Source organism: Tinamus guttatus, unplaced genomic scaffold, assembly GCF_059628265.1.
Source record: "Tinamus guttatus ecotype Peru unplaced genomic scaffold, ASM5962826v1 Tinamus_guttatus_pri_ptg000115l, whole genome shotgun sequence".
NCBI classification, from domain to species: Eukaryota; Metazoa; Chordata; class Aves; order Tinamiformes; family Tinamidae; genus Tinamus; species Tinamus guttatus.
In genome coordinates this window covers 4,609,876-4,633,791 of record NW_028288649.1, presented here as the reverse complement: position 1 = coordinate 4,633,791, position 23,916 = coordinate 4,609,876, and the positions used below count along the sequence as shown (strand labels likewise).

Here is a 23,916-nt window from a genome sequence, read left to right as displayed (position 1 = left end):
CCTGTGGACATTTTGTAGTTAACTTGCACAAAGACTAAACAAAATATTTCAGACCGCAGCTCCCTCTGCTGACTCCTACCCCCTGCCCAGGTCTCACCAGGCCTCCGAAAGCACCAAGATAAACAAGGACATGACATTCGCTTTCAAAATCCAGCAAGAGCTCTTGGAAAAGTTACAAGCCACTATCCCAAATTCAAGCACAGCTGCACCTGAAGAGATTCAGGCTCCTGTTCAGAACAACAGGAACTTTACAGGTTATAAAGCACCTAATATCTGGAAAGATGTTTCAAAGGCACCTGAACAGCTGCCAGGCGCCACTGGTGCGAATGAAAACACTGAACAAACTGCTGTAGTTGTAAATAAAATTATTCTCCAGGAATCAAATACCTTTATAAAAGGCCAAACAATATAGAAAAAGCCTTTATGAACTCGTAACAATCAACTGGATAATCAAGAACACACCAGTTTTCCCTATAGACACCCTTATCAGATTTTTCCATATTTCATGTAACTGAACCTACAACACAGGAGAAAACATACGGAAGAGAGGGATGAGAGAGAATTATTTAGAGAAATACCAAATAGTATTTGCACTGTCAGATAGTATTTGATGCTAAGTGCATCACTTCAGTATTTCAGATGGATTTTGATTCATTTTTTAGGTCGCATCCCCTTTTACTTAATGGTTTTGTTTAAAAAGAAGTGTAATTAGGCTTAGGCACTGATACAGGCTATTAAATTCTAAACATTCTGAAAATAACCCTTATTCTTGAGTAAAGTCATCAGCTCTAATCTTACAGGACAGCTGTGTTATCAGAAACCTACAACACTGAAGCTCTACAAGTCACTTGGTACAGAGAAACAAGTTTAAAGAATACAGAATACTTGAGACTTTGAACAGCACCAGGTCAGACTAGGTGTCTGAATATATAGGAAATAAAAAAAAAAAAGATGTTTAACTGATGATTTATGTTTCGCAAAGACTGCAAATAGTTTTACTCGTTCCTAAACCTCTCCCTAGCAGACTGCTTGAAGATGCCTGAGGATCCAGACTGCTCCTTTTTGCAACTGGGTGAGCAAATACTGCTAAGCAATATTGGGAATTGGTATTAAGCACAGTCCACATGGGCATCTTAGCGACAAAAACACGTTTTCCTGTGTACCAGAGAAACACGGGGAACCCAACACTGACATTAGGAAATGAAACAGACAACAACTCTTTGCCAGAAGCAAAAATAAACATATGTTACCCTTGCAGTTAGCCTAAATCATATATTTAAGCATTCATCAATTTAGGGGAAAAAAAAAAAAAAAAAAAAAAGAACAGACACAAAAGTGACACAGTGAAACACAAAGCTAGAAGTTTATTCTATTTCTGTGCCTTCTGTAACTTCTTGCCTTTTTTAGAAGCTTGTTTCAGGAGCTTCTTCATTTCATGCTTGATGATCCTGTTTCTCTGTTAAAAAAAAAAAAAGGTATTATTACTCAGAATGAAACAACAACTCTTCATGTTATTCCTTTATTCCACTTCCAAGCTTTCCACTTCTCCCCTTTTGGATAATCATCCCTTGCCAGCCCGATTATGTTTTACTAAGTCAGAGAGTTTATCACGTATTACACATAAAATAACAAATTCTACCTAAACTATTTTGATGACCTACCAAGTCATCAGCATCATTCCAGCTGGTAACTTGAGCATATCATAATTTGAGCGATGTTTAATAAAGAATGAAAGAGTAACAGCAACCCATCAATAAGGTCTGATTTCAGCTGCATGCAATTCCTTCCTTCTTTAGCTCTAAGTTACAAGATGAATACACAAAACATGTTTGACCAACGGCTTAAGAAAAAGGGATGGGTAAAGAATCATCAAAAATTCCAGGCATTCATACACTTTGGGTCATTCCATAACCCCAGCCAAATTTAAAGGAAAGGTTTTTAAGATAAAGAATTAAGATTTGAATTTGCAGTAAAAGCAGAACACTTACCATTTTCTTCGCTTTCATGACCTTGTAGCGATCAAAGTCAGTCATTTTGGCTTTCTGTTTGAAAAGAATTAATCATGAAGTTTTGATGTCTATGTAAAGAAGTAGTAACGACTTCAGTGTCTTAAAACATTTTACATTTTGTATCTCCAAATGAAGGCTAACTACACATCAGGAACTGATTTAATTGTTTAATGCTTTTCCTGGGAAGCAGTGGTGGAGAAGAGGTAAGTTATAGAAGTGATTGAACAAAATTTGCTGTAAAAGCATAAGGCTGGAAGTCGCAAAAGAGCATAAAAAGCTGACGGCAGCTTCAAATAATCCATACCTTAATCTCCACAAATACACAGCGCATTAGACTGCCACTAGTTTTAATGAGCCTAGCTGGCACTATGTGTATTACAATCAAAAATCATACCTTTTCTCTGGCTTCAATCTTCTTTGCCCACCTCGTGGCTGCCCATTTTTCATTAATATTTTCCTTCTCCCAGGCAACTCTCACATGCTTCTGACGAGCACTGCATTTGAACAGGCAGATATTCATATTTAAACAGCAGGCACATTTTTTCACTGATAGCAGCCCTCAAAGTTTAGTGCAAGAGAAGATCTTTTTTCCACACCGTACATACATTATTTAATGGCTACGTTTCACCACACGCTAGGTCAGCGACACATGCACTTCTATGGACTAACCTAACATTTTGTTGTGCAAATGCTTGGCTAGGACAAACAGATGAGCCACCCCAAAAGGAATTCCCACACAATACGATATCTAAAACCACAGAAAATCTTATATTAACAAAGCTAAGGAAGAGAATGAGTTCAGGCTCCTACCCTTCCAGCACAGCTCTATAGGAAAGGAACATATGCAATGCCTGAAGCTCATCTAAGCAGAAGCTTAAAACACCATGGACACAGAAGCAAAGTTACACAGTGTCAGTGTAACCACTGCTGTAAGTTGCCTAGGGCAGCCCGTTGGTTTCTTCCACCTTCCTGAGCAGTGGTTATCAGTCAATATTCAGCAAAAACTTTTGATGTATGCAACTGGTAACACAATCTGACAAGTTCCAACTCCACACAGATTTATCAATTCAATTAACATTATACTAACTTTCTACATTTAGCCAGCATCAAATCACGTAATTCAGGCATCAAGGGACACATCAGGTTTTACAGAGGCCACTCACCTGTGTGGGAACTTGAGAACAAAGTCAGTGAGCTGCATGCACTTGAAAGGCATAGCCTGCCTTCTGACACCACTACAGGGGCCATCAACTAGTGCCTGAAATGAGACAACACACATTTAGTAGCAGTTTTCTCAACACGTTTGATTTAGACATTTGCTTCCTAACAATTCCTGAAATGCAACTTGCCAAAAGCAATCTGAAATGGAAACAAGTTTTGTGCCACGAAACCAAGAAGTCAGCAAGTTTTGCACACAAAACCCAACTGTACAGCAAGGATTCTAAAAGCCCATATTTGTCTTTGGAAAAAGCAGCTGACTTATGAGGACTACACAGAAATAAGATCATTTATTTCATCCTTGTCTTGTCTTTTTCAGAAATATTAATTGAAAAACTTCCTAGCCCAAGCATCTACCTTAAACATAATGGCACCACTCCATTCATAACGTTTAGACACCATCTAAGACGTGCTTGACTGCAAGGACAACAGTTCCAAGACCTCACGCCTCTAGTCATAATAAATATATCAGAAATAACATAAGCCTACATCTCACTGCTCGAGAAGTGCCTGAAATTAGTTTTTAGGGCACGTACAGCAATAAGAGAAAAAAACAAAAGAGCAAAGAGATGTTATGACTTGCCCACTAAAAAGAAAATAAATAAATAAATAAAATAAAGAGGAAAAAGGCCCGGGCCGCCCTCCGCTCACCCTGTTCTGGTCAATGACATCCACGATGGCCACGAGCTTGCCGGCGTGCGGCCCGAAGGAGACGAAGGCCACCCTGCCGATCTCCACGAAGCGCTTGAACACCTGAAAGGCGCGCGGAGCGACGCGCGTGACGCCAGAAGGCACCGGCCACCACGCGGGGCCGAGGCCGCGCGCGCACCGCTCCCCTCCCCCCGCCGCGCGCGTCCCAGCGGCCGCTCCCAGCCCAGTCCCCCGCCCTCCCCGCGCGCTCCCGCCGCGGAGACGGAGCCTCGCGAGGCCCCGGGGCTGGCGGCGGCGGCCGGGAGCGCCGGGCGGGCGCAGAGGCCGCGGCCCCGCGCACGCACCATGATGGCGGCCGGCGAGCAGAGAGGGGGGCGCGGCCTCGGCGGCGCCCGGAAGTGGCCGGCGGGCGGGCACTGCGCGTGCGCGGGGGCCGTGCCGGGGCGCCACGGCCGCGAGCGCGCTTGCGCAGAACGGAGAGGGCAAGGCAGCGCCTCTCCGCGCGCATGCGCCCTGCGCAGAGTGCCAGTCCGCTGTTCTATGCGCATGCGTGGCGGCACCGTGCGGTGTGGGGGGGGTCTGGCAGCGGTGGTGCCGCGGCGCGCATGCGCGGCGGTGCCTGGCGCGGGGAGCCGCTGTCGCCTCCTTGGTGGTCCTGGTGGCCCTGGTGGCGCGTGCGGGGACGTGGCGGTTCCGCCGGGCTAAACGTGGTGTTCCCGACCGTGTGTGCGCGTCTGCCTCTGCAATAACACAGCGCAGACGTAAAGCGCACCTCGGCGGTTTTAATTTATCCCGATGTTTTGTGCAAGTGCTCAGGGTACTAAAGCTCTCTCAGGATGGACATGCACACCTGCATGTATCACCCTGGGCTTCTGCCACGGAGCAGAAGCTCTGCTTTGTGTGTATGACAACGAAGTATAAGAACAAGGCTTTAAAACATTTTCTTCCAGGTACATAAAAACAAACCCACCATGCAGCAGGCCTGCACACTCCTACTGGAGCGAGTCCAGAGAAGGGCCACCAAGATGGAGAGGAGCATCTGGAGCATCTCTCCTGTGAGGAAATGCTGGGAGCTGGGCCTGTTCAGCCTGGAGAAGAGAGGCTGAGTGTGATTTCATTATAAATATGCATGAAGTAAAATAGGGGCTTGTTTTTAAGTCAGCAGGGTTGTTTTGTGGAAAATAGCGATTCTGGCAGTTTCAAAACCTCCCCGGATTAGTTTTCAGAGCTTGCAAATTTCCATCACACACAAAAAAAAAAAAATCAAAATTTGTACCTTCTATCACGAATAACTTGCCTACTAGGATGAAAATATCAGCATTGGGCAAAAGATGAAAGAAATACACTTGACTTGGTTTTTCATATTTTATTTGTTTTCATAAGCAAGCATTAAAGAGTATAAAAAGATAAATGAGCTAGAGTTTATTCCCAAACTCTCTACCCTCTCCTGACTTTCCCAACGGATTGTTCCGTTCTGGATGTCAGGACAATATTACACGTGTTCACGAGGTTCCGCCTCTGGAAGAAGCAGGAGGCTGAGGTGGTGCAGAGGCTGGGGGAAGCCAAACAGCGTCAGCCTTTGTGCCTCAAACAGGCAGGAGGCCTAAGGCCGAGCTCTAAGCCAGGACGGGTATCATGGTAACACCACGCGAGGAGAGGATATAAATCATAAGAAGAGGGAACTAGTGGAAAAGGAAATCAGGAGGTGATGCACAAAGGCAGAGCTTTATTTGAACAGATGATGGCTCTATCCCAACATATCTGCAAGTCCAAAATTTGAACAACTTTACTTGTTCTTTAGCTGCCAACTCAGACAAGTCTAACAAGGCTGTCTCTAAGCATAAACCTTTCGTTTTACAAAACCATGCCTGAACAGCATTGACATTTTCAAACAAAACAAAGGTTTTGTAGAACAGATAAATATCCCAGAATATCATTATCAGCAGACACTGGCAGCTGAAGAAAACATTTTAGTGCTCACATCCACTTCTTCCTGTAACTGCCTATCAGGTCTCCTCTTACCCTTTAATTACAGTTCCAGAGCCAGCACACAGATGATAAGGCTTTTATTTTATACCAACCTCTCGTGTCCTGTGCACTGTGAACTAAATTTTTATATTTTATCAGATGTAGCCTGGGCACCACAGAGCACTTCAGTGCCTTGTGATACCTTCTGCCTTGCTTTAAGTGCTGCTGCTCCATGAGAATGGCAGGTCACAGTAGTGTCCTGACAGGGAAGGAACAGAGGTCTCACTGCCAGCCCTCTGCAAAGCCTATTTAGTTCCTTTCAAATCATTTACCAGCTTGTGAAAAGGAAATGGAAGCAGTACATAACCCAGAAAGAAAAGACACAAATTGAAAGTATTATTCACTAGTAAAAATAATCATAGAATAATAGAATGCTTAAGGTTGGAAGGGACATTTAGAGATCATCTAGTCTGACCTCCCTGCACATGCAGGGTCACCTAGAGCATGTGAGGGTAGCATCTAAGCAAGTTTGGAAGACCTCCAGAGAAGGAGACTCCACAACCTCCTTTGGCAACCTGTTCCAGTGCTCTGTCACCCTCACTTTTAAGAATTTTTTCCTTATGTTCCTGTGGAACTTCTGGTGTTTCAGTTTGTGGCCATTACCTCTAGTTCTATTGGTGGCCACCATCCTCCTCACTGCCTCCCTTGAGGTACTTATAGACACTGATCCCCTCTCAGCCTTCTCTTCTCCAGGCTGAACAGGCCCAGCTCCCTCAGCCTCTCCTCACAGGGCAGATGTTCCAGGCCCCTGATCATCCTTGTAGCCCTGCGCTGGACTCTCTGCAGCAGCTCCACATCCCTCTTGTACTGTGGGGCCCAGAACTGGACACAATACTCCAGATGCGGCCTCTCCAGGGCTGAGTAGAGGGGCAGGATCACCTCCCTCGACCTGCTGGAGATGCTCTTCTTAATGCACCCCAGGATCCCATTGGCCTTCTTGGCCACAAGAGCACACTGCTGCCTCATGGTCAACTTATCACCCACCATGATGCCCAGGTCCCTCTCTGCAGAGCTGCTCTCCACAAGGTCGGTCCCCAGCCTGTACTGGTGTCTGGGGTTATTCCTCCCCAGCTGCAGGAACTTGCACTTGGCCTTGTTGAATTGCATGAGGTTTTTCACCGCCCAGTTGTCCAGTCTGCTCAGGTCCCTCTGGATGGCAGCGCAGCCCCCTGGGGTATCAGCTACTCCTCCCAGTTTGGTATCATCAGCAAACTTGCTGAGGGAGCACTCTGTGCCTTCATCCAGGTCATTGATGAATAAATTGAACAGGACTGGACCAAGGACTGACCCCTGGGGGACACCGGTAGCTACAGGTCTCCAACTGGACCCTGTTGTTCTCTGATCTCATAACCTGATCAATTTGTAGAATAGGTGAAGCAGGGACAAAAAGCACATGTGAAATACGAATTCATAATCCAAGGTCAGCTTGAATTTTGCATGTATGAATGAGCAAGTACATCCCTTATATGCAACAAACCTGCATGAAGCCTCACAAGCTGTAGGGAGTGGGCAGTATCCTGATTATGGCAATCTACTTTTTAGTTTATACTTCCTCATATGGAAAAGCTCATTGCAATGTCACAGGGGACCTCAGAGAGCAAGGGTACAAGGCAAGGGAACCTGCACATGGCGGGAAACAATCCTGAGAGGATAAAGAGGGAGAAATGTATTTGAGTGATTTCCAGAACCTGCTCGTAGGAAGTTTGAGGAAATACATTGTGCGAACAGAGGGCTGTGTAGGCGCTCAAGTTGAGCAAGAGGAGATGGTAGAAGGTGGGAAGTGAAGCAGAAATGCTCATTTCTCCTCTTGCAGGTCTTGAACAACACAATCCTCCCTTCTCTCTGTTGACTCCAAAGATGTGTTCCTCTCACAGCCTTTTGGACTATATCAAGGCAATAACAGGAGAAATTAACGGAAGTTCTGTGCAAGAGCAAAAAATGGTAGTTGACAGGGCAGGAGGCTTTTTCAAGGTTTGGTTCAAATCAAAACTTTTATTCTTAAAGCAGACTACTACTTTGCTTGCTGCCCAAAGAGCCCTTCAGGATCAGTACCCCTTTTACCTGCATGTGTTTTGTATAGCTTCTGAACTAAACGTTTTGGTACAGAATGCCTGGGCTTTGAAGGAGGTCAGCTCTTTAGGTCATGAAAGCTGCAGTACTGACAGGAAAGCTTTGGAGCTAATGTCCTTGACAAGCATTTGCCTGGTAGACCTCAATGATGCAGAAGCAATGTCAAGGCTGGGGCAGTAGAAAGGCTAGTTGGAGCACTACACCTTAGGACAGTGGCTGTGGGTCTGGATCACTGTTGTGGATTCCTGAACCCACTACACAGAGTGCTTGGCTGGCCCCACCTTTGCCTGCAGTTGTGATCCAGATCCTCTGGACCTCGAGTGAAGTGCTTAATTTAAGTTTTGGCAGACTCATGTTAATGCTTCAGAAGGTCCCATGTCCAAGACTCTAACCAAATAGTCAAAATAACATGTACAAGATATGTCCATACCGACTATATGAGATCAGCAAAACACAGGGAATAGAGGTGTTTCCTTATGAGACGTTACAGAAGGTTCCTGTGAAAGTTAATTTTAAAAAAGAAAAAAACCCCACAAACAAACACTGTTGCATGCTGGAGGTAACTATGGCATCTTTACAATAAGGTTGTGCTATTGAAGTGTGAAAGGATTTTGTTTTATATTCAAAGCACATCTTTGGTTACATAACAGAGATTGAGAACACCTGAGGGGTGTCAGGACTTTATGTAGTGGGCCTCAATCCACTTGGAACAGCAATGAGAATTCTTTCCCAGCTGTTCTCTGTTTGTTTGCTTAGTGTCAGCACTACAGATGAGAATAGCTACTACGTTCCCTTCTTCCACAAATCAGACTGACTTTTTTCTTTAATTTATCCTTGATCAACATCGACCAAATCCATCACCACTAGAACTGGCTAGTTAACCCAGAGTTCATGGATAGAAATCTACACCTAACCTGTCAGGAGAAGGCAAATTATCCTTTATCCTTTAAGAGAAGCCTGGAGAGAGGAAGACTCGCCCTGGGTAGAGGAAGATTGGGTCAGAGAGCACCTAAGGAAACTCAATACCCACAAATCCATGGGCCCTGATGGGATGCACCCCAGAGTTCTGCATGAGCTGGCGGATGTCATAGCTAAGCCGCTCTCCATCATCTTTGAAAGATCCTGGAGAACGGGGAAGGTGCCGGAGGACTGGAAGAAGGCCAATGTCACGCCAGTCTTCAAAAAAGGCAAGAAGGAGGACCCAGGCAACTACAGGCCAGTCAGCCTCACCTCCGTCCCCGGAAAGGTGATGGAACGGCTCATACTGGCCATTGTCTCCAGGCACTTAGAGGACAACAAGGTGCTCAAGAGTAGTCAGCATGGATTCACCAAGGGGAAATCTTGCCTGACTAACCTGATAGCCTTCTATGATGGAATGACCGGCTGAATAGATGAGGGGAGAGCGGTGGATGTCATCTATCTCGACTTCACCAAGGCTTTTTTTATTGAGCAAAGTAGACTATCTGCCCACGTTTTCTGTGCTGAACTCTGGAAAAAGTAGTTTTATATCTACAGTTTTTACAATTGCCACATTCTTTCAAAAGCACTCCAGGTCACCATATCACAGGTGCCTTCATGTCTGTTGTCTCCTGTATTTATGTTTCTGGTCCCCAAGATCTTTTGTTTGTCTTTATTTCTCCCTCAGCTTTCAAAAAAAAAAAAAGTCCTACATAACTTAGTAGCATTACAAAGATTTTTGTTTGGTCTTTAGAAAGTTCATTCAGGAGTAAATTCTGGAGTAAATACTTGTTCAACATGACTGATGTTCTTCCGGTTACATGATACAACACACAAATAAACAAGGAAGAGAAGGCATAACAGTGCCATGCTTGTGAAGAGGAGGAGGAGCCCAGTGAACAAAGAAGGTTTCAGAGGTAGCTGGATCAGCTTCCTTTCTGCTGGAATCATGTTGGTGAGGCTTAGCATGTAACCAAGGGACCATGCTATGCTGCTGTTGCCAACCTGAAATACAAATAAAAGTGTCCTGCTCCCACGAAATTTGGAGTCATGGCCTATTCATTTGTTATTCTTACACACAAGCACTAAAGCACTGCCAAGTTCTGTATGGAGATTACAATGTGGGAGAGTGGTTTACAATAAGACTCCGTACAGTAGCAGAGAAGAAAGGACAGCCACACAGAACACTGTAGCACACTTCTGATGTAGCAGCCAAGATCATGTAGTGGGTCACCAAGTAATGCTGCAACCCCAGGAATCAGCCTGGAAGTGGTATTGAAGCTTGAAAAATGGCTTTGTTTTATGTAAGATATTTGTCAGTCATCTACAAAGGCTGTCTACAACCATTATGTTTTTGTAGGCTACTGCATCTTCCATCTCTTTCTAAACTTCTTTGGATTAAAATAGTAACAGCAAGAAGAAATAATAATTACTCACCTCTTTTTGGAAATGTATCTGGGGCCAAGTTTCTGCATCAAATTTATAGCCATGTACAAGCAAGTAATAAATGAAATTTGCTGAAAAACAGTAGGATCTAGCATATGTTTCTTCAAATTTAGGCAGCATAAACTGGAGCTGAAAACAAAAGGTTTCTGTAAAACATGTAAATTATGGTAACCATTTTTTTATACAGCTATGGGTAATAATACTTTGTATTCTAATTAGAATTTATCAGCATTTCTCAGAAACACCAAGTAAAACTGTAGACAACTAGATTTACAGTGAAAACACTCTGACAGTGATATAATTCATGTGGTAAAAAGTGATAATAAATATAAAACTGCACATAAAATGTTGCGAATGTTATGGCTCCTAAATTTTCTATGTTATCTTCACAGCATGGTTAAAACTGTGATAGTAAATTGCAGCCACCAATCTCTTTAAGAGGATCATAGACAGACTGAACCTTGCATACGGCAACGAGATATCAAGTTTCATGATGGTGAGTTACAATAGGAAATAGGAAATGCACTAGCAACTAATGAATACAAACAGGGAACAAGTCTGCTGATTTGAGGTGTCTCCCTGCAAATTTAAAACAGGTCAATTTACTCAAGGTTCCCACTAACATAGATGATACCAGCACAGGGCATGAGGAATATTACTGGTGTACAAAAATACATTGTTAAGAAATAGCTATTAAATAAAGATGCCTGCAAATTACATAGCATATGTTACATCACAGGACTGCTCATATGAAGGCAATTTTGGCCTGAGATGCCCATTTGGATGAGGTTCACTCCCTATTGAGTGGGTGGAAATGCTGGCATTGAGTCTGCCCTGAAGGGGATCAGGTAACTACTTAGTACAATGAAAAGTCTGAGTCCTTCTAGTCTTAACCACAACCAAAACAACACTGATTTTCCACGGCAACTTTCTCCCTTTAAAACAAGAAGGATCTTGACCATTAAAGTTGTCTCACGCACCTTAAGCAGAACCATGATGACAATAAGCAGTCCCTCACGCATAAATGCATGAGAAATGTCCAGTGAGGTGGCTATCTTGATTAGTGCAGCAGTGTTTAGAGAACTGAATCATAGAATCATAGAATGCTTAAGGTTGGAAGGGACCTCTAGAGATCATCTAGTCCAACCCCCCCTGCACACACAGGGTCACCCAGAGCACATGGCACCCAAGCCACCAAGGGTGGCATCCAAGCGGGTTTTGAAGATCTCCAGAGAAGAAGACTCCACAACCTCTCTTGGCAACCTGTTACAGTGCTCTGTCACCCTCACGGTTAAGAAATTTTTCCTTAAGTTCCTGTGGAACTTCTGGCTGTTTCCTCTAGTTCTATCAGTGGCCACCACTGAAAAGAGGCCAGCACTATCCTCCTCACTGCCTCCCATGAGGTACTTATAGACACTGATCAGGTCTTCTCTCAGCCTTCTCTTCTCCAGGCTGAACAGGCCCAGCTCCCTCAGCCTCTCCTCATAGGGCAGATGTTCCAGGCCCCTGATCATCCTTGTGGCCCTGCGCTGGACTCTCTCCAGCAGCTTCATATCCCGCTTGTACTGTGGAGCCCAGAACTGGACACAATACTCCAGATGTGGCCTCACCAGGGCTGAGTAGAGGGGCAGGATCACCTCCCTCAACCTGCTGGAGATGTTCTTCTTAGTGCACTCCAGGATCCCATTGGCCTTCTTGGCCACGAGGGCACACTGCTGCCTCAGGTGAACTTGGTGTCCACCATGACGCCCAGGTACCTCTCTGCAGAGCTGCTCTCCAGGATCCACAGCTTCTTTAAGAGTGCTCTTCTTTATAGTGCAATGTATATGTGCTTCTGTATCAAACCACTAAGAACATGCCTTGTGCTAACTGGGCAAGATCCCTGTCACGGCCTGGAAGCCTCTCGTCAGTTTGTGTGGACTTGTTGTGTGAATGAGAGCTTGTTACCTGGGGTCTCTTGTTGTGATGTACAGTTTAAAAACAGGTTGAAAACAGAAGAAGTGTAAATAACTCACTAGTGCTTACGTACTGGTCCCTGTAGCAGCCTAACCATGATTGCTGGGACTGGAGTGCTTTGGCTTCAAGAAGCAGTGAAGCAAGGGAAAAAACAGCAGAGAAACAGGATAAGGCACCTGCTACGGCCTGTGGAACTACAGCCCATGCCTGGAACAGGGTGTAACCCAGGAGGAGTCCAAGAGCTGGGCATTGCCTAAAAATTCAACTGTTTTATAAAAGGATGAGATCCCAAATTTAGGGGGCAGAGGAAGATGCTCATTTCAGTTCCCACTTCCCTCTTCGATGATCACATCAGCAACTAAGTCTACCTAAGGACCTCAGGCATCTGTGCTAACTACACTGCCATCACCTCCAGGGAATGGCATATACTCACTGCTAAAACAGGATACAGTCGTTAAGTACTAACTGCTTCAAATACACAGTGTAATGTTGATAATGGGTGTGATTGATGTGTGATTGTTAATGAATGTCAGCCTAGCAAACGTGTGTTTTAAAGTTTAAATTGACCTGATTTATCAGTCTTCTAAGCACTTTTAGCATAGCAATCTGTTATTTGCCAGGATACATACATGTACACCCAGGGGTATTCAGTGGGCAACACCCATCCCTTAATTTCTCTATCACATTCCAGCTGTACAAAGCTCAGAAACCTAAGAAGGGAAATGCACACACTGCTTGGTCACATTTCACTACAGGCTGGAAAGCCAGTTTAGAATTATGGGGAATGTTTCTTCAAATCTATTTCAAGGGATAAGTATCACAGAAATACTGCATGGCTTAAAGCACAGCAAAGGTAAAGGTTGATACAGTCATTTAAAAAGTTTTGAATACTTCTTCATGTCGTGTTCTTTTCATATCTCACTTTGACAGATACAAAAAAAAAAAAAAAAACAGAAAAAAAACCCACAACCTCACCTGAACCCAACTCCGTGAACAGAAGAGCCACATGCTGGAATTGAAGTCTGATAGGGAAAAGTGCCCAGATAAATTCAAAGCATTAATTGTATAGTAGAATCCTGAGAAAGCCTATAGGAGAGGATGAAAGGCCTGTTAACTTTCAGAACCAGGAAATCAAAAGCAAAAAAGATATGCTCAAAGGTTCGCAAACCTACCACAAAAGTCCCTTTAACTTTTGGCTGATGGATCCCATTGAACGGGCACTCCTCTCTGTCTCTGCAAGCAGTGACATTAAAGAGTAGAGACACCATCTCTTGGCACAGAGCTGGGTCTCCTGTGCCATGGAATTTCACAAGCTGGTTTGGGTAGTAATTTCCTGGTCTCAGAGACTGTGTGCAAAGGCTGCCAAAGAAGGACTTCATGGTGAATGCAGTCTCATAATTCCGAGGGTAACATGGATTATCCACGTTGGAACTGGCTCTAGATTTCTGAGGACAGTCAATAAAGGGTATTCAGAAAAAGTTAATCTGACATTTACTACAGGAATTTTGTTTTTAAAGCCACACACGCATATATTCTTGTTACATTACTGATCACTGTCATTCACAGACATTCCTTTCACAAAAAAAAAGCTGACAAGATCAGCAAAATATTTATAGCACTCATTGGACCATACAAAACTCATTTGTCAAGTCACACAAAACTCAACCCAGATCTCAAGATTTTTTTAGCAAAGATCAAGATCTTCACGTGAAATCCAGGTGCACTTTTCTACAACTATGCACAACAGAGCACTCTTTGGGTGCTCTAAACTCCACCAAAGCACAGAATAGAAGCCCAAGAACCTTCTCAGAGAGTGAATACCTGCAAAAGCAGCCCAGCAGAGGGTCTTAAACTTACATGGAGCAGCAATGCTAACAGCCTTTTCTCAGCTTCGTCTCGCCCATAACACTGGAAGCTGTGAGTGTAGACATTGTATTCATAACCATACAGCTTCACCTGCAAGGTGCTGTTGGAGTAATCCTGAAAGTGCTCTGGAATAAATGAAATTTGAGTGGAAGCTCCTCCAAGATCCAGTGCACCCATGGTCTCTTTTCTGTAAGGACGGACCCATGTTCTCCAAAGTTTTCTCTACAAATGAAAGAAAAAAAAGAGAGAGAGAAAAAAAAAGACTAATTAGAAATGTCATCTGCTTGTCCTTCTTTCAAGCTCTTCTACCTTTTACTTAATTTTAAAAATATTTTTCCCTCTTTCTCATTCACCCTTCCCAAAAAAAATCCTTGCACTGAGAAAAAACATGCAGAAGCTTTTTTAAATAAGAAAGACGAAATTTTACAGAGTAAAATAAGCTTGAAAGATGAAGGAAGGAATGCAGTAAAACTTTGAACTCAGAGAAAAGGACAGCACAGTGATCAAAGCACTGAACTAGCCAAATCGAGATTTGCTTTAGATTACAGGGAACTGAAGTCTAGGTCCTTGTGAGGTTGTGAACAAATCTTTTAACTTCTCTGTCCATAAAATGAAGACAGCAGTCATGAAGACAGCAGTCACTTATCCCCTGGACAAAATTAGTATGAACATTTGCTCATTTGAACATTTCAAGGGAGGAAGAATTATTAAAGGAATAGAATATTAAAGGATCACACAGGATAAAGAATAAGAACAGAACTAAATGTCAAATAAGACCTCCATCAAAGTCAAAGGCTCTCTACCAACTTCAACCAGCAAGACTCTATCCAAAACCTCCACGAAGGGCTTTTTATTTGCAACAATAATCATCAACAATAATCCCAAACCACCTTCAGTTGTAAAAGGACTTCTGTGTATTTCCTTCACTGAAACCACAGTAGCAATAAGCCTGGTCCACTTAACTAGCATTCTTCCCTATTATCCCATAACATCCTCCTCAAATCTGTATTTGATCTACTCGCTCACAGTGCCGAGTATATTATTGTAAGATTATTTTGTATGATTATCCATCTCCATATTTATTGTAGCATCATTTACTGAGAACGATGATATGAATGTAAATGATATGAGTGTCTATGGCTGGAGAAGAAACTTCACGGGCTAGCAAACATACTCCTAAGAAAAACCTACAGGGAAAGGTAGGTTAAGGCCCCATTAACAGTCCTCTGGCACAATTTCCCTCTTAACCCAGGGTCACAAGAAGGGTTAAAAGTTTCTCTCTCCCACTTGAGATATTCAATACCCAGTTCTTCACACAGTTCTGAAAACTAAACCAGCTTTACAACATCTTGCAGTCCCTTCAAGAGTCTTTATGAATCTGTCATAGGGGATTTGAGGTTTTGATCATTAAAATTCATATGGCAGAAGACTGTTTGACACCACTCTGAAGTTCATGAAGTTGTCTTTGTTGCATGAAATGCATACAGTGGGAAAAGCTCTCCCAGAACGTGTTGTCATTTTTCTTAACTTTATGAGAGTCAGCAACACGTTCTCTATGAGCTGTCACTCAGATCACCAGCATCCAAATCCTGCTTATAAATTGCCATAATCAAGCAGCAACTGCTCAACCAGGACTTCTTGCAATACTCAAGTGTCTGGTGAATTTTCTTTCAACATAGCAAGGCTACCTGGAAGAAATGCAGTAAACACTAAAGACAACACACCGCTGCCGTGAATGCAGATGAGCAGTTGCTGATGTCCTGGTACTGTTTTTACCGCAAATTAAGTTATACTGAGCATCTACGTATAAAACAGGTATCTTTTTTGAACACATTTTATTCCCCCTCCAGTAGGAAGTATCTGTATGATACTACTGTGAGCTCTTGAGCAGCAGATCTTTCTGTTGGTATAGTTTTGTCCACACAAACAGGAGGACCCATTAACCAACATCCTCTCTCAGGTCTAGACCATGCACAATCTGCAGTTTTTCAGCAGTTCTGGAACAGAGTGAGTGAGTGATTTCTGACTCAGTTGAGGCACATTTGGCCAACGACTTGCACTGGCTGCTTAAGATAAATAAGCCAACTTTGTCTAATGGTTTGGAGACCCCTACACAACACAGTCCCTGCATCAGTAGGGCTACAGAAACAGCAACCATGTGCAAATGCAACCGAAAAAGTGGGTGAGAGTATCTTTAATTGGCATCACTCCAAACAAAGTCAACAGTTCTCTAATTCTACCATGACATTTAAGAGCAACGTAACTGCTGTTTCTCTGGAAGGATTTGTCATTTAGGGAAGAGTTCTTCTCCGTGGATCAATAGTTTTACTTTTGTTATATCACATTCCTGTCACATTGTATTCTTTGATCCATTTGCTTTTTTCCATTACTATCACAAAAAAAAAGTTCTATACTTCAATAGGAACTGGAAGTTACAGCTATGATGTTTTAAGAGGTATCTCCTCTTAAACTTTTCATTTATAACAAAATAAGAGCAAAAAGAAAAGCATGCAGGTTTTTCCACACACCTCTAAGAAATTGCCCATTAAATAGTTGGCTGTTATCCATCCATACACCCCTTCCTCTGGCCCAGTTATGATTTGTGCACCCCTAAATTCAAAGGGCTGTGCTCTGAAGTAGCTTTGAATGCTTGCAAGGACTTCACTGGCTGCCGTTTCATTTTGCAACCTAAGCAATTCACAAAACATGAGACACTGAGCATCTGGAAAGGCAATGGCAGGTTTAGTGCTCACCAACTAGCAAGTCAGGAGAATTCTTTCAATCACCTAATAAAAATGTAACATTGTTCTAAGCTAAAAGGGAAGATTACTATAGGGAACAGTTCAGCCAAGTATGCTGTATCATTTCCTCCAAGCAACTTTCTCATAGCAAACAATCTGCATTCTTTACTGTGCAATTTCTTGGATATTTTGTTTCTCTTACATATATTTGTTTTTGGTGAACTGAGTGCTTAGATGATAACTCCTGCCTAAGGCAGTCTGGAGTCTTCCTTCCCTCTTTGTTTAGCCACAGAACAAACAAAAACACCTAGCTTGCGCCAGGTCTAAAGCCACAGAGAGGCCTCAAAAGCCACATTACACACATTTACACTCAGAAAACTCTGTGGTGTCTAGCTTTAATGTGCTTTTGCTACCCTCAGATATGGGCAAATATTGTCTGTTTACCTAATGCTGGATTTAAACACAGATACAGAAAGAAGAATTCTTGCTATCAAAACTCTACAGAGAAGAATTCTACAGTGTAAAGCAAATACTTCTCAACAGAGCACAAGAGGAGGTTCTTATACAGCCCTGCTTTCCCTCCCAAAAACTCCACTAATTTGGCTGGGCTCCATTTTCATTTGAGATGATCAATTCCCATGAATAGAAAAGTGTCCAATTCATATTTTCACATTCTAATTTCACAAGCTTCTATTCTAGTACATGTACACTTGAGCTCAATGCATTTCCACTCTACCTCAGTAGTCGCATGCCAGCTGTAGCCCCCAGATAAGCAGAAGTATTTTTATGCAGGTGAACTGGGATTCTCTCCTTGACTTTATTCAAACAGTCATCAAAAGGTTTGGCAAGGGCTCCAGGGTTATTCTCATAGCTGGATATGCCAGGACCTATAAGAGAACAGGCAGATTTGATTTCACTGTGCTTTGCCAACTACAAATTAGTCCAAATTAGCAAACAGGTGTTAAGAGAAAGCGCTTCCCTCTTTCCTTGTGTAATTGCAAACAAGGACAGAATGGTTGAAAAGTTTAATTGCTTAAGGCATAAAATATGCAGTGACACAGCTGTGCAAGTTCCTGAGAAGTTATTTCCAGACTGCTCTCCTGCTTCTGAATGTGTGTGTATACATACATACCTATAGCACCTACGTATCGTAACATACATACAGGATAGTTATATAACAACACAATGACAGCAGTGCTGCATTCACGAGGAAAATAGGCTTGCTCCTGACAGACACTATAGAAACTAAGATGTCTGATGGATGTAAAATTTCTCTGGCCTGCAAAATTATACAGCACCCCGCCTTCTATAACCTAGTTTGCTTTACCACCGCTGATGTGGGTACCATAGCACCTCCGCGGCTCACTCTCTTCAGCTGGAATTATAATAAAGAATCTTCTGCAAGGAATCTCTAGTGAAACCTTAGATGAAGCAGGAAGCTTTTGAAGTCACAGACATCCATGTCAAGGTTGGTGTGTGAGCTACTAAGAATATCAGAAGTTTCCTTGCCTCCATATACTACACGAGAGTCACACTTTGCTGCATATGGTATATTTGGACAATTAACATCAAAGTCTTTTCTCTCTTGCTCAACAATCCAAGGAAGAGCAGGAGTTAAAACAAACAAAATATTCCTGTAGCATTTTTGGAGGAGGAGAATAAGTTAGCTTCTTTGAGCATTTTTCTCACACCAGCAGCTCTCACGCCAGAAGCTCTCACACGAGAAGGTCAAGGGCTTTTGGTTCAAACCATGAGCAAGAACAGTATGCTCCCTACTTCAGCAGGTAGGCTGCCACTCCTGCAGCCTGTAAGGATACCCCATCAGGCACATGCCAGTCTGTTCCTGCTGTGCACATGTAAGTTTCTATTTCTTTCCTGATTGTTTTGTTTTAAAACTGACTTTTTCCTTTTTATAGACCCTTGCTAAAATTTGGAGGTGGCATAGCTCAAAACTGGCTTACTAAAGAAACGCTGCAATGAGGCCTTTTCCTAAACACTGAACTACACAGTGAAAATTAAACAAGTAGCCCTTCTGAAATCAGTATCTTAGAGGATGATCTAAAACTCATTTTAATCAGAGTAGCAGAAGTTCTGAAGCTTGGCTTCCTGCAGAAATCCCTTATGGTGCAGCTAATGTTTAATAACATGAATTTCTCTCCCCTGCCTGGCCACCTGTCTTCATGAAATCTGTGAGATTTTGGTAACATTGAAAGCTTAGGCAAATGTCACTGAATTTGACTGAGGGATTCAGAAGTTATTATAGAGCAATCCACAACATAGTAGTAAAACATATAATCAAACGTACCAGAGCCTGAACAAAAGTCAGTCTCATTGAGCATCCTCTCTTCACAAGGAATCAATACAAAACCTCAGAGGCAAGGCAAGTAGCCTGGGGTACTTCTCCTGAGACATCCCCTAGCAGTGCATAACGACAGTTCTTCCTGAGTCAACGGCCAGTCCTACATATTCAGATTTAACATAACTACCATCCCAGTTGAGCTCACCTTCCACGCTACACTCGAAGATTTGGCTTACTACTCCCGTGTCATTTTCTTTTTCTGCTGGCCATTCATATACATAAATAGTAGTCCGAGATGATCCAGCATCAAGCACTATTCCATACTGGGGAGAAAGAATAATACATTATATAAAGGAATAAAGAGTGAAAGCTTACAGGTGCACATGCAGTTGTATTTCTTTGCTTTTCTTCCTTTAGAAAGGAGATGCATAGTACATTTGCAAGAGACATTAATCCTAGTACTGGCATTAGATCGAAGGGTGCACAAGGATTGTTAAAGCCACAGTGAGGTAAAATGTATATTAATCTGCAAGTAGAATGATGAAACAAGCCTGATTCCGTTCTAATTTTCCCATAAAATCTCCTTCTGAGTGACTTAGGCAGTCCGTCTACGAGCCTGCCACTGAAATTAGGCTGTGCCAGAGTGCAAGTCAGCACTGAGGAAAAGAAAATCTGTATTATCCCAGGTTTATTGAAATAAGAAATATTTAAGTGAGCTGCCCAAGATCACAGACGTCTCCATGGGATTGAAACACAGGTTTCTCCATCTCAGTCTACTCCCCGCTTTCCTGTCTTTTGCAGCAGCAGTGCACTCAGGCAATTGGGAAGGCAAAATGCCTGAAGCGTTTTGAGAGCAGTAATTTTCCTTATCTTTGTATTCCCTTCCTCTGCCTTTCTCTGCTCTGCTCATCTTACTAGTAGGAAACACACTTAAAAAAAAAAATAAAGACAGATGTCCAGAAAAAAGTATGAGCCTGACAATGCTGAAAAATGGATCTCCACCTGGCTATGAAGCAGTGAGAGCAGCTGCAGCAGGCTTATGAATTCCATCATACTGCCTCCCTATTGAGCCTCAAATCTGACTGAGAAGGATCCCTGCTTCAGCTTCCACACCTCATTAGTTCCCATCTTCCCACTGCAATCCCCCAAGGCCCTGTCCCCCTAAGAATTACCAGCATCTCTAATCTATTTCCCTGAGGACTGTTTGATAATATAAATTTCCTTCATACTTATCTAGACCATACTTAACATGATCACCTGACAAGTGAAGGGCTCCACAGATAGTATCAACCCACTAAACCATCAAGTTCAATTCAAGGCAGTGTTTTAGCAAAGATGCTTTAAGGGTGCTCCCTGTCCTGGAAAGATATTGCATCACATTGGCTTTACATAGATGAGCACTCTGGAAATACATAACATAGCAATGGTATATCTACTCAAAGGCTTTTAATTAAAACTAGGCTCAGTCAGCTCAAAGTGCCAAGCATAAGCTTTTAAAATTGGCTATTTCTAGTGCTAAGTATCATCCCTATGTAGACCTGGAAGATTATGGAAATATGCCACCAAAATATTCCTCTCAGCTAAACTGTGGGGGTTTTTGACCCATTCCCAGCCTCCCTCCCAATAAGTAACAGAGTTCCAAGCTAAAGAGCAGTGATATGTTTATCTGAATCACTGTATAACTAACAACTTCAGTTTCGCTCGTTTTTCCTGTAGCCTCTTGCTCCCTTTAAAAAAGACGAGTCTTTAATAAAAAAAATAAGAAAAATGATAAAGACGCAGCATTTCAAGATGGGAGACAGAATTCTATCATCTGCCTTGTCTTAGGTGCTACCTAATAAAAACTGGTTGAACCAGAATGTTCTGGTGACCTCCACATTTCAGTCCAAACTGCAAGTCAGATCACCTTTGACTGCCCTTAAAGGTTCAACCATGCTCTCCTGCTTTAAAATTCAATGAGTGGGATAGAGAGCAGAGGAAAACACTTACCTTGGGCCAGCAGTTACTAAAGAACAAATTTTTTTTTCCCTCCTTTCCCCTCTGTTTCAATTTTTCCACTACACATCTCCATCATCTCTAGTCAATCACCATTAGAGAGACCAAGGCCTAGGGATTTCCTAATACCAAATTGCATTGACTAGTCAAAGGATTAAGTCAGAAAGGACAGGGAAGCAAAATTAATCCAGAAAAAGATTAAGAATTCTGTTTCTTGACACTAAAAATAAGCTGTAAAAAAAAGTGACTTTAAGTAAAATACTGCTTTTTTGCCCCCCCCCCCTTTTTTTTTTTACTGTTGCCCGGGGTTTCTCCATCCCTGAAGTGAACATATTGCCTGCAGCACAAAGTAAGTATACCACTTTGCTTCTTGGCAGACTATTGTGATTACTGTACACACTTATTAGAAGCTAAAGAAAGAGCAAGGCAAGGATAAACCAGACTCTGTGTCTCTAAATGTGAACGACATTCACACATCATTTCCTGGCTGGGCTGACTGCCTAAACAGCTGGACCCCACCAACTCTATCTCCTTTCCCTGCAGGAACATCCCCTTCCATCTAGTTATACAACTGCTTGTGGAAGCACTACTAAACTCTTTCAGGCGAAGATTTTTGCTGCTCAACACAACCAATCTAGCTGTGGCCAAAGTGGGTACGAGATGTTCACATGAACAGGTGTGTAAGTAAGTGCACCTTGAAGAGCAGTAATCTCAACAGGGAAGCATGAACAAGTCCCAGAAGTAACGACCTCTTTGGCTTGAATGCCATAGCCATAGGAGGACATACAGGTACAAACCCTTAAAGCAGGCACAGTCTGCCTTGCAATCACCTGCCTTGCAATCACCTTGGAAAACTGCCAGAGGAAGCTAACCAGCTCTACCAGTTAGAGCAAGGATGTACAACCAAAGTACATCTGTGCTAGAAGCATACTCAAGGTCAACTATATAAGTTTGTAATGCTTTTAATCAAGTCAACATCGGTCAGCAAGGAAAACACTTCCTGAGAGCAAAATGAAATGTGATCCTTTGTATGTGCTAAGTTTAAGTGTAGAAAACTGTGGCATCTGTTAAAAGAGACAGGTTAAAGAAACACAAAAATGTGTTTCTGTTTCTTCTCTAGGGTTTCCAGTATTCCAATGAGTCGCAAGTTCTTTCAGTGCCTCAGCCTCATTTACATGGATGCATGGAAGGAAATTACTAGTTGAATCTTCAGATAACACAACTGCCAAGGAACCAAACTATTTAATTTAGCAAGAAAACATACAAACATCAGTGGCATTGCAGAAAATGAATCTCTTGTGCCACAGCAGAATGAATCTGGATACTTTCAACCTGTGTCCTAGAAAGAGCTATTATGCCACAGCTAATACAAACTCTAGCTATCCTACAATTTTAGTTTCATGAGGAATAGCTAGAAGCAGAAGGACAAGGCCACTTTAAGAAGAGGAGGCTGCTTTTACCATGTCATTGTCATTTTTATTTTATTTTTAACCAAACACACACTTCAGGCCTTAGCCTGCACAGTCCAGTCTTGCCTTGCATCAAGGCTGGCAGGATGTAAGGCTGCTGTAAGCAGAGATTACAGCACACATCCTGGCACATAACACACACCCTGCCACATAAGCACACAGAATGATTATCAGAATACAGCTGTTTGCCCGTTGCACAATAAATAATCTAGACAAAGACAAGTTATTCATAATTTCATGAAGAGCAATGAGACACCAGCCTATCACTGTCAACTTGTGAATGATGCAGTTAAATACATACAAGGAGGGAAACGTAGAAATGATTTTAAAGAAGAATCTGACGAGATTTATATGCTGGCATCTATACGAGGCAAAACACAGCAGTCAGAATGCCAGACTGCACATCTCCTCTAAAAGGCTCATTTCTATAGCCTTGTCTTCAGTTATATATATCTCTCACTGTATAATCCACACACGTACTCTAGCGGCACAAAACAAAGCCTGAACCTGTTTCCCAAAATAAGTTGGTTTATCTTTTTCAGTTTGTTCTGCCCCTCCTAACGAAGCTCCTTTGCTTCTGCTAACATGTAGCAAGTCCAAACATGTGGTAGATGAGAAAGTGCATGCTTGCAACCCAAATGCTTTATGATTCCCAGGGTAGTTTGCAAAGATTACAGAATAAACCTCCTATCTGTGTTTGGGAGTAGAATTTCAACTCCTGCTTCAAAAATGATTTTAAAATTACTTCCAATCCCTGGCCAAAACCAAAACAAAATAAAAACAAACAAAAACATTGGCATTTTCTTTTTGTTTGGCCTTTCAGTCTTGGAGAATATGGTGTCTAACAGCCATCGCAGGCAGGAAAGCAATAGACACTTTTCCAGTTTTGCCACTGACTTACTCTGTGATTTTGGCTAGTTCTCTTTTTCTGTTACCTTCAGTTTTCCCCATGACAAAGATATGATATTAATTTTTGACCGTAAACTCTTTTGAATCACCACATAAAATACAGCTCAGGAAAGATTATTATTAAATATCAGTTCAAAACATTGTTCTCCTTCCTAATGTGCTTTAAGACTTACCTTAAATCCTGGTGAGAGGCTCTTTTGATGGTTTATCTGAATCACAGCAATAGAGATGACAAGAACTACACTTAGAAGAAGGAATACCTGTGCAACAACACCTGGCGTTTTGGTGAGCATCCTGAAACA

General features: G+C 42.5%; 2 protein-coding genes across 2 annotated transcripts; both read right to left on the bottom strand.

The window, feature by feature from the left end:
• Window positions 1–1,344: 1,344 nt before the first annotated feature.
• RPL14 (ribosomal protein L14) lies at window positions 1,345–4,320 on the bottom strand. Its single transcript, XM_088521133.1, has 6 exons — window positions 4,223–4,320; window positions 3,879–3,980; window positions 3,173–3,267; window positions 2,404–2,503; window positions 1,989–2,042; window positions 1,345–1,456 (listed from the first exon to the last, which is right to left on the bottom strand). Exons 1-6 carry the CDS (start codon window positions 4,223–4,225, stop codon window positions 1,370–1,372), a joined length of 441 nt encoding a protein of 146 aa, XP_088377259.1. The 5' UTR covers window positions 4,226–4,320; the 3' UTR covers window positions 1,345–1,369.
• Window positions 4,321–9,674: 5,354 nt separating this feature from the next.
• On the bottom strand, window positions 9,675–23,916 carry ENTPD3 (ectonucleoside triphosphate diphosphohydrolase 3). Its single transcript, XM_088521052.1, has 9 exons — window positions 23,788–23,916; window positions 19,447–19,564; window positions 17,679–17,829; window positions 16,730–16,889; window positions 14,193–14,423; window positions 13,508–13,780; window positions 13,311–13,421; window positions 10,371–10,508; window positions 9,675–9,938 (listed from the first exon to the last, which is right to left on the bottom strand). Exons 1-9 carry the CDS (start codon window positions 23,905–23,907, stop codon window positions 9,693–9,695), a joined length of 1,548 nt encoding a protein of 515 aa, XP_088377178.1. The 5' UTR covers window positions 23,908–23,916; the 3' UTR covers window positions 9,675–9,692.

Coding starts and splice junctions, on each gene's coding strand:
- ENTPD3 (XM_088521052.1), bottom strand. CDS start 23,907: ATGCTCACCAAAACGCCAGGTGTTGTTGCACAGGTATTCCTTCTTCTA. Junction 16,890..17,678: donor GCTGGCATGCGACTACTGAG/GTAGAGTGGAAA, acceptor TGAATTGCTTAG/GTTGCAAAATGAAACGGCAG. Junction 13,781..14,192: donor TGTTAGCATTGCTGCTCCAT/GTAAGTTTAAGA, acceptor GACTGTCCTCAG/AAATCTAGAGCCAGTTCCAA.
- RPL14 (XM_088521133.1), bottom strand. Junction 2,043..2,403: donor AGATTGAAGCCAGAGAAAAG/GTATGATTTTTG, acceptor CTTTTCAAACAG/AAAGCCAAAATGACTGACTT. Junction 1,457..1,988: donor TCATGAAAGCGAAGAAAATG/GTAAGTGTTCTG, acceptor TTTTTTTAACAG/AGAAACAGGATCATCAAGCA.